This window comes from Oryzias melastigma, linkage group LG6 (genome assembly GCF_002922805.2).
Source record: "Oryzias melastigma strain HK-1 linkage group LG6, ASM292280v2, whole genome shotgun sequence".
Classification (NCBI taxonomy): domain Eukaryota; kingdom Metazoa; phylum Chordata; class Actinopteri; order Beloniformes; family Adrianichthyidae; genus Oryzias; species Oryzias melastigma.
The window spans coordinates 19,498,247-19,515,023 of NC_050517.1; the positions used below are offsets into that span (position 1 = coordinate 19,498,247).

Consider the following 16,777-nt stretch of genomic DNA (forward strand, 5'->3'; position numbering starts at 1 on the left):
CCGAACTTCGGTGCCCAACCCTAGTTATCCGTATTCACATCTTTGGTGTATTCGCAGAGGTCTCCCGACCCTAACCCCTGCAAATAGGGGAAAACTGTCTGTTTAGATACAAAAATATGATCACATTTGTCAATCGCTGTATTCTATTGGGAAAAATTGGTTATATTTCGAAAATTTACCAAATTTGTATGTGTGTCTTGGCATAACTTCCTGCCAGGATTAATGGGAATCACTTGTGGCTTGCGCAAAGAATAGACCAGATGCTGAAACGATTGCTGTTTTACGCGAGATAGCTGCGGAGGACGGCTGCGCTACGTGTCTGGTGTGCACTACACCTTTAGTGTTTTCTCCTAAAAACATGCAAAATATGTGTTTTTTCCTCTATTTGACCACGTGCTAATTGACTTCTCAATATTAGATTAACTGTGTAATGAACGGTCTTTTTACAAACTGCTAATTGCCTCCTGAACATTTGGGCTAATTTTGTTAAAGTAGATGAAAACTGCTACTGTTGTAAGTGCATGTGAAGAATAATTATTTCAGCATGTCCTGATTCAGCTGCAGCTCGTCCCTTTAGTTAATTCAGTCGCTCAAATCAGAAACTCGTACACACAAAGACTGGACATGAAATCACATCTGAAGCTGAAGATTTTTCCTTTTTCTCTGAGAAAATACCAGCAGCTCTTCGGTCTGTTGTTTTTTTTTCTTTTTTTTTCCTCATTCCTCACATGTCAGTATCAGAGCCTTTCTTAAAGTTTCCATCAGCGGGCTTGTTCTGTTTGTTCTGGCACGCAGTCTTGTTGGAGTTGGGTTGGCACCGAAAGCCTCCAAACTGCTGCAAATCACAGATACGGCCTGCAAAACTGCTGAGGTGATTAGAAAAGCTGATGGTTTGACCTTTGCTCCTCTCTTCTCCGTCACAAAAAAGAGGAGATTTACCTGTCAAAGATAAACGAGCATTTCTGCCTTCTAGTTCGAGGCCTATATGAAATTGGAAGCACTAGTTGCACATCTGAGTTTTTAAAAGCTGCAATTTTCAACTAATGCTCCGAAAAGTTTCACTTTGTTTCTGTTCCTTAGTGGAAAACTTGGTTTTGTCAGGATTTCTCTTTTTAAAAATATTTCATGCATTTATTTTCAGGAAAATTGCTTATGTAACAGAAAGCATTAAAGGATTTCCTCTTTTCAAAATAATTTGATTGATTTCTTACATTTTCTGTCCTCTTTGGTGTATAGATGCAAAGGAGAGGACAACTAAAAGCTTTTCTGCCAGCGGAGTCCTCAACTTCACATCCGTTCTGCTCAGTAGTGAAGACAACATGCTGTATATCGGCGCCCGAGAGATTCTGTTCGCCCTCAACCTCTCTGATATTACTGAAAGCAAACTACAAAAGAATGTAAGAGCCAACATAACTATGCCTCACAATGAAAATTTACATAAAGTTGTTCTGGGGTGTAAGAAAATCCTTTGACATTTTATGGGCTGTTTCTTTCAGCTCACGTGGAAAGCTCCGGATCAAAAACGAGATGAATGTAGTTTCAAAGGCAAAGACCTGAAGGTGAGTTCACTGTTCGCTTAAAACGTATTGAGTGTTTTTGGGACACATCCAGGGCAGAAAGTTGTGAAATTTTTTTGTGTTTTTAACAATTTCTTTTGGCATTTTTCTCATGATATATAACATATATGAAAAAAATTAAGCTTAGGGGGCCTCTACTATGCTTTTTTGGAGCAAATTATTTATGAAATATGAGTTATTTTGGGTAGTTTTTTTTCCTATCCAGAAATAAGACACCTCAATCTTAGAGGCTCCGCCTTTTGCTTCTTTTTATGACATCATCCTAGAGCCGGCCTCCATATCCTGTCTGCATTTCTCCTACAAAAACAAAAATTCAAATTTTTACAAAGATGGATGCGCATACCAAATATTTGTCTTTTGTGGTTGTAGCAATGGCCAGGGTTAGCGCCTGAGCTAGCTGAGCGGCGAAGCTAACAGCTGAGCACCGCAAGCTGTGCATCAATAGCTGAACGGCGAAGCTAGCGACTGAGCACCGCACCGCAGCGCAGACTCTTCCTAGAAAGGGTGGTTCTCACTTTGTGACATCAGCTTGTGAGATAGCAATCATTTTCGGAGGTTAGGAGAGGCTAGTGCTCAGAATGCAGGTTTTTAGAGGAATGTTCAAATGCATGAACTGATCAAAATGCCACTTTGGGGTTGTGTACAGTGAGGAATGAACATCATAAGGTACTTAAAAGCTCAAAAAGTTGATTTTGCATGGTAGGCCTATTGACGCTTTAAAATTGTATTACTGAGTATGTCTTTATTCCAATTGTTGTGAATCAGGAGCAGACAAAATATACAGTTTGTAAAAGAGCTTATTTGTGATGTAGAAAATAAATGACTGGGCTAGAAGCTCCCAGCTCTGAAAACTGCAACATCTGGAGAGGAAGCAAATCATACCAGATGATGTTTATCCGTGGGAACCTCAAAACCTAATTTCCAGATTTTTGGGGTAAATTTTTCATAACTTGTGTTTCAGACGGACTGCTTCAACTACATCAAGATTCTGCTCCATGTGAACAGCACCCACCTGTATGCATGTGGGACCTATGCTTTCAGCCCGATCTGTGCTTACATAGTAAGTCCCCTCCTATGCAAACATGCTTATCCTGTTTCTTTTGCAGATGGACAAAGATTATTCCAGAAAATGTAATAACCTTGAAGTTGGACTTGGCATGATGGATTTATTCAGCTCCACAGGAAGAGCATCTAAAATCTGACGCACGCTGCTTCCTTCCTCCCAACTCACTTAGCAGACAGTCCGAGGCTCTGCGAGGCAAGATATAATAGAAGTGCATTATTCAATCGCCTCCTGTCCCCAAGGGAAATAGATAAAAATATTTGATGCACAGAATAATATTACATAAGAATCGATCTGGTTTTTCAGCTGTTTTCTCCAAATCTTCTTAGGCCTTTTACAACAATCTATAACAAACAAACATGGATGAGCCGAGGCTGGTAGACTTCTTCCTTTCCTGTTTGAGATAAAAAGGACAGCAGTCAATGTCAGGTTCCGCTTTTCAACTTCACATGTCCTGTATGCCTGTTTCCTTCAGAGTACTGCCAACTTCTCCTTTGTCAAGACTGATACCGGTGAGATTGTTACAGAGGATGGACGAAGCCGCTGCCCATTCAACCCTGAATACAAGTCTACAGCAATCATGGCTGGTAGGTCTCACCCATCGACTGTGCAAGAGAACTAGACCCCTCGCGATCCAAAGAGGAAGCACCTGGTGATTCCAAGAAGCCAAAGCCTCATAGACTTCTTTGGAAAAAAAACAGCTATTAGTCAGTCATTATATTTGGCAGAATAACCATTCTTGCTAGCTTCCTGTTTTACCATGTTCTTGCTAATCCTACTTTTTTTATTTTTGTTTCTTTATTGTAAATTTTTCAAGTTATAAACTGACCAATCAGATGCCTCATTAGAAGTGTGTGGTGCCTGGTGGCCCCCCTATTGAACAATCAAAACGTTTGATTGATTGATTGATTCACTGCTTTCAGTGGTAGGGGTGTGGCCTTCCAGCAAGCTAACTCCTGACTGGTTAAAGCAGATGCCATATGTCTATAGTTCATTCAGAACGTCTTATACCAATCATTACTTACTTGGCTGGCTCCCAAATGGCGCCACACGATGCTAGGTTGGAGACATACAATGTCATTAAGTAGTGATTGGTCCCAATATGGCGCCAATAACTTCTTACTAACGTCAGCTGGCTCCAACATGGTGCTAATAAATAATTACTGATGTGAGATGGCTCCAACATGGCGCCAATCACTACTTACTCACATAAGCTGACTCCAACATGGCACCGATCTGGCTCCAAAGTGGCGCCAATCACTACTTACTCACATAAGCTGGCTCCAACATGGTGTCGATCTGGCTCCAACATGGCGCCGATCACTACTTACTGATATTGGGTGGCTCCAACATAGCACTGATCACTACTTACTAATATTGGATGGCTCCAACTTGGCGCCGATCACTACTTACTGATATTGGGTGGCTCCAACATGGCGCTGATCGCTATTTACTATTGTCAGTTGGCTTTAATATGGCGCCAATCCCTAGTTACTAATGTCAAGTGGCTCTAACATGGCGCCAATCACTATGTACTGACGTTAGGTTGCTCCAACATGGTTCCGATAATGACTTACTGACGTCAGCTGGCTCCAACATGGCTCTAGTAACTCCTTACTGACATAATCTGGCTTCAAAATGGTGACATCTGTATCTTAAAAAAATTTGAGCTGGAAGTGAGCCATTTTCAGTCAGTGACGTCACGCTCACCTGGTCCAGTTCTCCTATACTATCAAATGTCTGACGGCCAGTTCTCTGTGATTTTATTTTTAAGAAACACAAATGAGTCTCAACTTCCAAATTTCGTTTTGAAGAAGTCGTTTTTTCCCCCACCTACTGAATAATTTGGAAGTTTTGATGATGTTTTTTACTGTATTGTAGATGGAGAGTTGTATGCCGGCACCGTCAGTAATTTCCAAGGAAATGAGCCCATCATCTACAAAAGTCTGAGCCAAGGAGCTTCTCTAAAAACAGAAAACTCTCTCAACTGGCTTCAAGGTACGGCAGTTTGGCAGCAAATTCAATGCTTTTCATGATGTCTTCAAACAATACAAATTCTCAGTGTGAATTAGCATCATATCTGACATAGCATGAACCATTTGTTATAGAAATGCTGCAGCATGGCGTCATGAGAGATTATGTATACGTGGAGAGTCTAGCCGTCATCTCTGGACTCCGTGTGGAACATCTGGCTCTAAATCTTTGTGTGACGGAGTTGCTGCTCTCCTTTCAGATCCAGCCTTTGTTGGCTCTGCCTACATACAGGAGAGCCTGCCTAAAGGCAACCTGGTGGGCGATGACGATAAGATTTACTTCTTCTTCAGCGAGGCGGGAAAGGAGTTTGATTTCTTTGACAACACCATTGTGTCACGCATTGCTCGTGTGTGTAAGGTGAGTGATGCCAGAGGGCACGGACGGCTTTTTTTTTCTCCTCTTGAGCTCACTGTACAAATTCTTTCAAACCAGGAGGATGTCACGTTGTCGTATACATTTTAGGTTAAATACATCCTTCTTGGTAAGATTAAGTGCAGAGACGGTATTTATGATTAAATGTAAGACAAAAACAAAAGAAATGTCACGCCTGGCACAGCTTTAAATTGGTTAAATTAGACATGAAAGAGAAGATTTAACTCGCTGTAAGTGGCACTGCAAGCAGATTCCAGTTTGATTCATTTCAAAGTCTACTTTTGATCTTTTCGGCTTACCACATTGGATGCCTCCTCCTACTTTGTTGCGCACTTGCAGGTGTTTGGCACTTCTGCATCCCAGAGAGCATCCTAATCAAGACAATAAACAATTTTCTGCCTGGAATAAACAGAATAAAGATGATCACACTTGCAGGACGGCTCCGTTTTGCAGATAAAACACCATGTTTTGAGCAGCCTTTCAAATGAGGGATGCTTTTACAAGGGATTAATGAATGGGAGGCATTTGCTTCAATTATTCAGCGGTCGATTTAAACTCAGAGTGGCATTAAATTATAGAACTAAACCCAGCCGGAAGAACAAGGGAATATGCATGTTGCTCATTATCTGCCTAGGCTGCTATGATAAGTAATTGCTTTAGTGGTTTAGTGTTGGTCATTTGTTATCTCCTTTTCAAACTAATTTGATTGCTTTCTCTGATTAAAATATTAATAAAGTTGATGCAACTATTCTTTTATTGTCATTATGGCCCGCAGCAGTCCTGCACTCCAAGGACCATATTGTTTTCATAATTCTTCTTTATTCCTGCACTTTTGAGTTAAAATTTCCTTCTTGCCTTACGCTCAAAAACTCACCAAAATCTGTGCCTGCCTAGTACCAGAGGAAAATGGATTTTGGGCATAGTAAACCCAAAAGTGATGACATCACAGCAGCCAGAACCATCAAAACAATCAATGGAGCCAAAATGTCAGCATTCACGAACAAAATCGAAACATAAGTGTTGGGGATGTCCAACGGAAGATTTGACATTATTATGAGATGGCCACAGGACCTACATGTTGGTGGCCAATTTGTGGCAAAATGTGAAATTTGGCAAATTTCACATAAGGAAAGAAAAACAACTTTTGTTCAAGCAATCTCTACAGGAATTCGCAAATACCACCAGTTTAAGTCTACAACCACATTAAAAATGTTGCTGCCCAATAAATTCAACCATCTTGAATTATCAAAAAAAATCTCCTCTGGTACCAGCCACAAGTTTAAACTCCTCCTAGGACAGGGGTCTGCAACCTTTAATGCTAAAATGGTCCATATGATCCAGTTTCTTATGGAATAAAATCTAACGAGATCCGCAAAGTCCTCACCTCAAAGTTAGAAAAATCCACTTTATTTATGTTTTTATGGTCATTAAGCCATTCATTTCTCAAATATAGTTTTGAAATGATCTCTACAACAGAAAAGTCGGCATTTTGAAAAAAAATAAAAGTTTTTTTGATTTTCTTTGACCAGGAAGCAGGAGCTGAGGGGAAAGTGAAGGGCCTGAGGCAGCTTTAGAAATAGTTTTTTGTTCTCTAATCAATCTATTTTAAAGAAACTGCTAAGATTAGCTAGTTTTTATGGTGAAATACCCTCTATGAGGTCATCCTGTGTTTACCCATAATTCCCCTTTAAAGACCTGTAACTCTCTATGGAGCAAAATCTGTTGAACACTTTTAAATAAAGCTCAAAGATTTTGCTTCTGTCTAATGTGCGTTGGTACAGTACCCCGCCTTACATCCGGCGTGCGGCTAAATTAGTTCTGGTGTCGAGGAGGTCCCGTGCCGCTCGTGGCCCTTTGAAGGCTTGTGCCAGAGGCGCTGAATCACAGCAGCAGAGTTAGGGAGCAGAGACTGTTGGAGGCAATATTTCTTTTTCATTTAGAAAGACTCCTGTAAGGCCCGGCTGTGTTTGATCTGTGTCGCTGTGATGATGCAGTTTATTGTTTTCATGACCCAGGCATGTTCTGCCTCAGGATATATCTGTGTGGCAGACTCAACTGATTGGTTTTTACCATAAAACGTTTAAAGTTTCCTGGAGTTGCACAATTTTCCTGTTTTAGATGTTTTTGTCACTGATTTTAAACATTTACAGTATGTTTATCATCTTTTCTGTCAGTTTGGATGAAGTCATTGATTTTTCAGACTTTAGTTTGGCTTGTTTTAAAGCGCCCTCTGATGGTCAATTTCTGAAACACACTTGTGTTGCAGGGTGACATTGGAGGCGAGAGAGTGTTGCAGAAGAAGTGGACCACCTTCTTAAAGGCTCAGCTTCTGTGCTCCCTTCCTGATGACGGCTTCCCCTTCAACATAATCCAAGATATGTTCGTGCTCACGTCCAGCCCCGAGGACTGGAAGAACACTGTGTTTTATGGCGTTTTTACATCTCAGTGGTCAGTCCTCACATTTCTCACTACTGTTGTGCTGATAGTTTTTCAAATAATCTACATATTTGTATGAATTGTTCAAAAAGTTGGTGTTATGTAGAGATTTGCTTATTTTCAAGTCACTCATTTGTCTTCTGTAGGTACAAAGGTGCATCTGGAAGTTCTGCAGTTTGTTCCTTCACGATGGATCAGGTGGAAGCAGCCTTCAACGGGCGATACAGGGAGGTCAACAGAGAGACTCAGCAGTGGTACACCTACAATCATCCAGTCCCAGAGCCTCGGCCGGGGGCGGTAAGTGTGCATTTGCTGCCCTCTGCAGGTTAACCTAGGGACACACTAGTGAATCAAATCAGAATCACTTATTGTCAGAGCAATTGCAAATTGTAATGAAATTAGTGCAGCTCAAGGTAGTTTCAGAATGTGAACCTTTTGGAACTACTTGGTTTTATGCATAAACTGGATATACATGTGTGTTCAACAAAAACATGAAAACATATTGTGGTATGATTTAAGCATGCAAGTTTTTTTTCCATTGTTGTATTTAGATTGAGAAAAAAAAAACATATCATGTCCATAAAGTGGTCCCAAAGGGTTTCCATACTTTAAAAAAGGCCGTAGACTCGACTTTTAAATTTTGCTTTTAGATAACTTTACTTATCAATTTATATATTTATTTATTTGTTATTATAGATTTTTTTTTATTTAATCATATCTACATATTTCATTGTATTTTTCATTTATGTTTCTACATAAATATTAAATATTAGATTTCATCCTTTACTTAGTAAGACTTTAGCCCCAGACTTTTCTATGGTGATCCTTTATGCCAGGTCGTGTCAGCTTGTCAGTGGTTGTTGCCAAGGTTCTCGCCTGTCTGGTGTAACTGGGGGCCTCAAGGTTATGGAGTGGACCCATAGCTGCCTGGATCAATGTGTGAACTGTGGCAATGTTCCTTTAACAGAGTTGACTCCTGGTATAAAGAGATCCCCATAAACCATTTCCTCACAGCAGAGCCAAGCCTTGGGTTTTTATTTCAACTTTTTTTTTAATAAAGTTTGATTTGATTTGTCTTGCAACAGTAAGGATACAAAAGACATCAGTGTGCAAAACGGTGGTGCAAAAATGCAATTTATAACTAAAAATTTTCAAACATGAGTAAAGAGCAGTAAAGTAGGTAGGAACTTGTGACAGAAATGGGTAGAAAAAAAAGGTGCATGATGGGTAATGAGAGTCTAAATCTGCTCTGCTCCGTGTGTCATCAGGGGGGATGTGTTATGCTGCAGACAAATTTACTCTGATTCAAAAAAAAAAAAAAAATAGATTACTGTTAGGCCAACCAAAGAAAAAAATGGTCCTATTGTTGTCCAGTGTGGCTACATAAAAGTTACAAAGGGATTTGGTGTGTTCCACAGTGCATCACAAATGAATCCAGAGAGCAAGGCATCTTCTCCTCGCTGCACGTCCCAGATAAAGTCCTGAATTTTGTCAAAGACCACTTCCTGATGGACAGCATGATCCGCAGCCAGCCTCTCTTGCTCAAACGCAACGTGCGCTACACACAGATCGCCGTCCACCGAGTCCAAGTGGCTGAAAAGGTGCACCATGTCCTCTTCATTGGGACAGGTAGGACCTCGATCCCCTTTATTCAAACCTCTCAGGACGTCGGTGTGGTTTTAAACTGAACTCTGCCCCCATTTAGATGACGGCAGGCTTCATAAAGCCATAAATGTGAAGAACAAGATGCACATCATTGAGGAGATGGTGGTCTTTCGGGATGCTCAACCAGTGCAGCACATTGAGCTGGATGCGATCAGGGTAAAGTACTTCATTGACAATTTTAAGCTCAATAAAGGAAGTTTTTGGCTAAACTCAATAAATGACTCCAAGCAGCTTTCTCACAAAGGAAAGTTTGATTTTTTAAACACTTCTTAACTCATGAATGAATCCAAGCAAATCCATTCTTTTTTTTGACCAATAACTAAAAAGAAAAACACCTTTTGTGCCTCCTCCCCACAGGGCCACCTTTATGTCTCGTCTCTCTCTGAGCTGGTGGAGGTCCCGGTGGCTAACTGCACTAATTACCAGAGCTGTGGGGAGTGCGTCCTCTCCAGGGATCCCTACTGCACCTGGAATGGGAGGCAGTGCACAGATATCAGACAAGCTCCTGCAAGCAAGTATGGAAACCCATTTATAAAAAAGAACATTTAGCAGCTATTAGACGGCCGAAAATGGTGTCTTAGAAGCAGCCTTTGTGATTGAAATGTTTCAGCTCGGGACTGCAGGATGTCGAGGAAGCCGACACGTCAGCTATTTGCAACAAGACAGTTCCAAGCCCACGAGCTGCTAAACCTCCGCCTACACGTACGAACACTTCTCTCCTCAATTCTGTCAACTGTTGGTGTCGACTTTTATTATTCTAAACTCTTCACACGATGAGATCATGACTCCACCTGTCACTGCTTTGGCTCCCCACAGGTACCTCAGCGTGCCAGGTGATCATTATCCCAGCAAACACGTTCAAAGTACTGCCTTGCAAGCTCCGCTCCAATTTGGCTGAGAGGAAGTGGGAGTTCAGCGACCGAGCGGGTCACTTCCATTACCCCAGCCCCGAGGGGGGGCTGGTGGTGGTGGCTCAAGCCGACAAGCAGGAAACGTACGAGTGCTGGTCGGTGGAGGAAGGGTTCAGGCAGCTGCTGGCGAATTACTGCGTTAGGGGCGAAGCCCGGCAGGAAAGCACCACTCTGACGGGCCGCTCCCGAATCCCAGTCGTCCTAGAGAGGGAAGACATCAACCTGCCGGGGGAGAGCCGCTCACCAAAGATCAACTCCAAGACCTACTGGAATGAGCTGATCGTGGTGTGTGCCCTCCTGGTGTTTTCCCTGCTGGTCTTCTTCCTGTTTGTGGTGTACAGGAACCTGGACCACATGAAGTCCATGCTCAAAGAAGGGGAGTGCCCCAGCATGCAGCAAAAGAAGCCCAAAATAGTGGTGAAAACAGCCGAGAACTTGCCGCTCAACGGCAGCACAGTCCCGACCTCTGCTTCCGATCACAAAGGATACCAGACTCTAAACGACAACTACATCTGCAGCACTCCACCACACGAGTGCTCGTCGCCAGACAACAGCAAGAGCTTTACAGAACCCGAGAAGAGGCCTCTGAACTTAAGAGAGAGCCACGTGGAGATTTCCGCCGCATGCCCGCGGCCACGAGTCCGACTCGGCTCTGAGATTAAAGACTCCATAGTGTGAGTGTGAAAGAACTCGTGAAAAAGGAGTGCACTCGTTTGGAAGGACAAACCCCTTACAGGAGGAACAGGAGCACTCCCTTAGACAAACATTTCATCCCACAACTTTTGCACTTTGACTTCTTTCGTTCGATTCCTGTGGTCCAATGTGCTTGTCTTTTTGGTTTTTGCCCCTCGATTCAAGTGCATTTTGAAGCACACTGAAGAAGCTCCAGTTTGCCTTTGGACTTCTTCCACACAGCTCACGGGAATGTAACCTGACGGTTTAGAGACTGAATTAAAGAGCACTGCCATTGATTTCCGTCCATGTAATATAGAAGAAGTAATGCTCCGAAAGGCAGAGTTTTTATTCCACGTGTTGCCACTAACACTCACACGGTGTCTAATATTTTTGTTTTTTTATTATTATTTCTGTTACATGGTGAGAATCCACTCTTGGCTAAAGCTATGCACTATGTACTGTAGCAAGAAAAAACATGAAATAGTCCCAAACATTCAAGAAACACACTGTTTCCTAGATATTGTCTGTGCTTTCATGCAGGTCTGCTTATTATTAATGTGCAAAAAAAAAAACAAGTTCAAAATATGTCAGATTTAGAATTTAGACCATATTTTGTTCTTTTGAAAAATACAAATCAAACAAACTATTCCAGAATATCTAATCAGTTTAATCTAAAAATTTGAAAATACATTTTGATATGTTGTCATTGTTACACCGTAAAAAGACTAAAAGCTCATTCCAGGTAGTCACGAGATAGTCGGTCTATGCAAGCACATAATGTGAAGTGAGGTCCACATCGAGAAAAAGCCTCACCTTTAGACTGAATAAGCACAAAGATAAAGGCACTGTCTAGAAAAATGACCTATTTATTATTCCAGCTGCAGGTATGGGACAATATTTTTTTTTTTTAGTTTGCCAGTTTTTAAGTTTTATTGAAGCTGAAACTTTGAGAGACTAACACAACACAAGAAAAATGACTTTTATCAACATGAAAACACCTTTAAAAGGTTTATTTTCTTATTTTGACCATACTTTTAAGCTACAAACAGTAATTATTCACAATCAATTTATTGGAATTGTACCTCTGAGACAGGGATGGGCAAACTTGGTGACACATGGGCCACAAAGGGTTCTAAAATTTGACAGAAGGGCCACAAAAAAACTGATTTGTGGAGCATTTTCGGTAATCCATCTCATCATAGAAACAACATGGAATCTGGACAAAAACATGTTTTAACTTTGATTGAAAATTGATATTGGAAACAACATTTTGGAATTTCTTTTCAAAAATTGTGTTTTTTGTTCTCATTTTAGTGCCAATTATAAACTTAAAGAAATGCTGCATTCATGTGGTGTTGGAATGATCGGGAAAATGACCGTCTGACTTGGAAAACACTCACAAACATCAGAAAAACAATAAATGTATGCACCATATGTATGCAGAATGACTTTCTACACCTAAACTAAGGTCAGTGTGTTGTATTCCACAATATATGAGAAGGTGCAGGAATTAACGGGAAAATAAAACATTATTTATTCCAGTTTGGTGGGTCGCATGTGGCCGTAGTTTGCCCACCCCTGCTGTAAGGACATGTTTTCTTAAAAAAAAAAAAGTTATACTAAAAAAGACATCTTAGATCTCCATTAAAAAAATCAATATATGGGCTAACTTTTCACAATAAAAATTCTAGTGAGTGTCGTTAGGGAAAATAAGCTTCTTAAAGGCCAAAGCAATAACCTTCATCGTTCACCGATTATCATAAACTGTGCGTTTATTTCCCTTAAAATAATTAAAAATAGAATAAACCAATGACCTGCCAAATTTTTACAACTTTCACAACTATTATTTATTTTATTTTTTTACATATGAGAAAATGTTGAGTATTATGACACAAAATTGGGATTATGCGAAAGCATGAAGACAAACAAAAGGCACGGAGGTTGGTGCAGAGCGTGAGGGATTTGCACAGTTTTTCAAGCCTTAGTGAGGGGCAGGAGTCGTTCTGACCACTGATCTGCCCAGGTGGGAACAGATAATGCCTTCTGAAAAAAAAGAATCAGGTGACGTGCCTACTGAGATCGTAAGCTAACCAGGTTTTCGTCCTGCTAAATCAGATGCCAGTTCTGACCATGCTTGAAACCAGTGAAAAAAGTGATTACACGCAAGTATTGTCAGTGTTGTTCACCAGTTTTAATTTCAGTATTGGATTGCTTTCACAACCAGGGATTAAAATGTATTCCTTCAACTGGAGACCACAAATAAACCACTTCTTAAAAAAAGAAAAAAACACTGTAGGATTAGTATTACATCACATTTCCTGTAAATGACACAGCAAAAACCGAGTTAAAAACTCATCAAATGTATAATCATGCAGTTTGAAATATTGTTCTATGACTGTTATCAATAACCGACACAAACGGCAGCTTTTGGTGAAGTGGCTCTCATCACAATAATCTTCAGTTTGCAGAACTAATGAAGTTCAGTGGTGTGTTAGTCAAATACGTGCAGGTACTTTGAATAAAATAACTATCTACGCCACGGTGAAAGTATTGTCTTTTGCTCTCTCTTGATGAACCACTACAGTCAGGCCTTCTATTAGTGACCATACCAAGACGCTCTGGGGAGTTTATTGTACAGCAAGTGAGCAAGTTTTATGTACATTTGTTTGTAAATTCAGCTGCCAATGTAAAAAGATATTGTGAATTGTATTTTTTGTACCATACATCACTGTTTTCTTTTGTATTGTATATACATATATAAATATATAAAAAAACACTTTATTTTAATTTTTCAAATAAAGATAAAATTGACAAATTTTGTATTTGAATGGACTTCTTGATTATTTTTTTCTTACTTTATGAACAGGGTTTCCATTGAAATATGCCATTTAATTCCATCTTATTCAAACACAAAGAACTAACTACTAGAAGGTTAAGTCTAAACGTTAAACTTAATAACCATGAAGCACCAAAATGTCTTTGAAAAAGTAAGAGCAGCCCGAGACCAGGACATATGAAATGAAAATAGTTACTTAATCAATTTAAAGATTTAGTTTGCCTCAAAAACCTTATTTTTACAAATCAAGTCGTAAAGCTATTTGTAAATTGATTTACAATTGCATCAAGCAATTAGCGTAGTATGACCAAATTTATCTTTTAAAATGTAGTTTACAACATGGAATTACAAAAGTCGTTGTAGTGTACATTATACTTTATCTTGAGACAAAATTTCTAATTTAGAATTTAGTCATCTGTATTTACAATTCACAAATTATTAGTCTGTCTTATATTAGCATTTTGACAAACAATCACAATGACGATACCATCGACCAGAGATGTCAAACTCAGTCGCACAGGGGACCAAAATCCAAAACACACCTTAGGTCGCAGGCCGAACAGGATAAACATTAAGTGAACTTTAAATTTTTAAAACTTTAAAAATGTAACTTTTTTAAATAACTGAACAAAAACAGGCAGGAATATTATTCCAGAATAAATCAACTTAAACCTTAAACAATTTTCAATATTTTACTCTCCATAAATATACATTTTATCAAAATTATACAAGTTAGAAATAAGTCAACATTGGGTCATTCATTATAATAGAAGAAAAGGATCAGGATGGGCAGATATAATTACCTAGAGGGCTAGATCTGGCCCTTCAGGTAGGGTGATAAAGTACTATTAATGAGTGTATGTGATTTACAATTTACTAATCACCAACCTAAGAACTCTTATAGAAGAACACTACGTTCTGCTGCCCTCTGATTATGATTTCAACTGAAACATATTCTCCTAAACTCACTATATTCACAATTTGGATTGGGATCTCCAAATTCCAGTCCAAATATTCACAGGATGAAACATTGTGAAAAAATTTAATTGACATTTCTGTCATTTTTTTTCTCTTTTAAATTCAAATTCAGTGTTTGTGCCCATTCAGTCTGCATTCACACTGTTGCTGAACCGTGTCAAGATTCAGTTGTGAGTGAATAAGAGTTCAGGTGAGACACGTCAAACTAAAAGGACTATCCAAGGAAATCACCCTTAACAAAAAGCAGTCAATCTAAGTGACTTAATCCACATCAAGTTTGCTTAGTATAGTCTGGATGGACTGCTGAACCTTGTATTTGGTTTGTATTGAGCCTTCCTTTGAATCGGACGTTTCTGCTTTGAACCAAAGATTGTACCAAAAAAATAAATAAATAAATGAAAACATGGTACTAAAGATCTCTTTGGTCATTGGCCAAGAATTACGAAGGCAGGGCAATCTTACAAGAGAAAGTGTTACAATCCTTGTTGGGATACTTCATTTATTCAAACTTTGACCAGTACGTTGGAGTCATAATTCAAGACGGTAACTGAAAAGGTCACGACTAAGAAGGTACGCTGATAAGTGATTCTGACAGATTGATTGTCGGAATAAAAGTGAGAAGCAACGCGTATCATGTTAAAAGTTAGCATGGATTCATCTGACCAATTTTCCGTGAGTTTCTCTGTTTACATCCCGTTTTGCTCAGCTGTGGAGGCCGTTTGGTCCAGTTGTTCCACTCAGAGCATGGAGCCTTTCAGATCGGGGAAAAAATTGCAGAGCTTAGTCTGATTTGGAAACGAACAGACGAACAGGCTCTGGGTTATCTGGGGAAACAAACTCTGGTTTAAATGTCTCCTGTCCAATACACCATTTGTTTCAAAATGAGGCAGTAAACTTGAAGTTTACTTTCATACTATCCATATATTGTAAACTGAAAATGTTCCAATTTTGTTTGAAGAAGAATTCAGTTAATATACTTTACACACTGAACATGCGTGGTTTATAGAGCACTTGATAAACTAATACTCAAGTATTCTTAAAATAAACTTTAAGTGTACTTCTTTTTGCTAAGGGCAGAGAAACTGCCCAAATTACATTCCTCTACTACAAGACATTTCCTATCTCGTTCCACATAAACTCTCGTGTTGACATTCTTTATTTTATCTTGGTTTGACGCATTCTCTGCAAACATACAGAGAAAGAAAGATCATTAAGCCTTGACAGATATCGCACACCTGAAAGGTAAATAGACGTGCGTTTAACTCCACGCGCATGCGTGGTGCACTTCAAACAAATAGTCCCAAACTCGAGTTGCTGCGGTAACTGACGAGGTCGAGCAGACTTTACTGGAAACTGTACCTGCTTTTCCCGAGGACTGGACCGGTCCTCTGTAACTGAGCCCAAAAGTGAGTGCGGAGCGGATAAAGGCCCGCAGCAGTCGGGCGCGAACAAACGCTTGTAGAATTGACAGTTTTGAGTTTTGCTGTTAACCATGAACCATCCCAACCTCCGGAGACTCTTCTCTTCGTGTGATGTGAACAAGTCCGGTAATATCGAGTTCGAGGACTTCACCGTCGTCTGCCGGGAGCTCAACGTCCCCGAGAGAGACGCTCAAGCTCTGTTCGACAAGTTCGGGGCGTCCGAGGATGGAATCATAGACTACGACAGGTTTTCCTCCGGTTTCCAGGAGGTCTCCGAGATTCTGGACCTGGCCTCGTTTGACGCCGGCGCATCGCAGGGTGCTTGGGAAGAGTTTGAGGAGAAGATAGGCGCCGAGTTCCTGCTGTCTGAGAGGTAAAGCGACTTTTTCCCAAGTGTTTTTTAGTTAGCTAGCTTCACGTTAGCCAGAATAGACTGGAGGATAACTGCAGGTGTAGCCTCAAGTTGTCATGAAATCATTAAAAAAATCTATATAATTGGTTATTTTTCAAATGCAACTAAAAAAAATTCACAATAACAAGAGAAAATAAACTTACATTTATTGACAACAAAAATAAATAAATTAAAAAATTAAACGCATTGGAGGAAATAAACCATATATGTCAAAAAAAAGTTTGAAAAAATACTACTCCAGCTAATCAAACAGTGATGTGCTCATTTATCGTCAACCTTCCAAGTGGTTTAATCCTGGTTATAAAATAGTTTGACCACGGCCGTATCAAGATTTAACAAAGCCATGGGCACCAATGCATCCAAGAGCCCCCTCCCACCACCACCTCTTGAACTAATA

The 16,777-nt window shown here is 39.9% G+C and overlaps 2 protein-coding genes across 3 annotated transcripts in view; both read left to right on the forward strand.

Annotated features, from left to right (window-relative positions):
* sema4ba (sema domain, immunoglobulin domain (Ig), transmembrane domain (TM) and short cytoplasmic domain, (semaphorin) 4Ba) overlaps window positions 1-13,548 on the forward strand; it is a 55,735-nt gene extending 42,187 nt beyond the window's left edge. Inside the window, exons 3-15 of one of the 2 annotated variants that reach the window (XM_024282771.2) lie at window positions 1,237-1,397; window positions 1,497-1,559; window positions 2,539-2,637; window positions 3,116-3,227; window positions 4,522-4,638; window positions 4,874-5,031; window positions 7,313-7,494; window positions 7,629-7,779; window positions 8,901-9,111; window positions 9,188-9,303; window positions 9,505-9,662; window positions 9,758-9,849; window positions 9,964-10,736. In XM_024282771.2, the coding sequence (XP_024138539.1) occupies window positions 1,237-1,397; window positions 1,497-1,559; window positions 2,539-2,637; window positions 3,116-3,227; window positions 4,522-4,638; window positions 4,874-5,031; window positions 7,313-7,494; window positions 7,629-7,779; window positions 8,901-9,111; window positions 9,188-9,303; window positions 9,505-9,662; window positions 9,758-9,849; window positions 9,964-10,736 (2,393 nt within the window). Of the gene's footprint in view, window positions 1-1,236; window positions 1,398-1,496; window positions 1,560-2,538; window positions 2,638-3,115; window positions 3,228-4,521; window positions 4,639-4,873; window positions 5,032-7,312; window positions 7,495-7,628; window positions 7,780-8,900; window positions 9,112-9,187; window positions 9,304-9,504; window positions 9,663-9,757; window positions 9,850-9,963 lie in introns of both variants that reach the window. The other variant, XM_024282770.2, reaches the window with a different exon arrangement.
* Window positions 13,549-15,802: 2,254 nt separating this feature from the next.
* zgc:162879 (ras and EF-hand domain-containing protein) overlaps window positions 15,803-16,777 on the forward strand; it is an 11,075-nt gene continuing 10,100 nt past the window's right edge. The window contains exon 1 of the mRNA XM_024282773.2: window positions 15,803-16,341. Within this exon, the coding sequence (XP_024138541.1) occupies window positions 16,040-16,341 (302 nt within the window). The 5' untranslated portion in view covers window positions 15,803-16,039. The remainder of the gene's footprint in view (window positions 16,342-16,777) is intronic.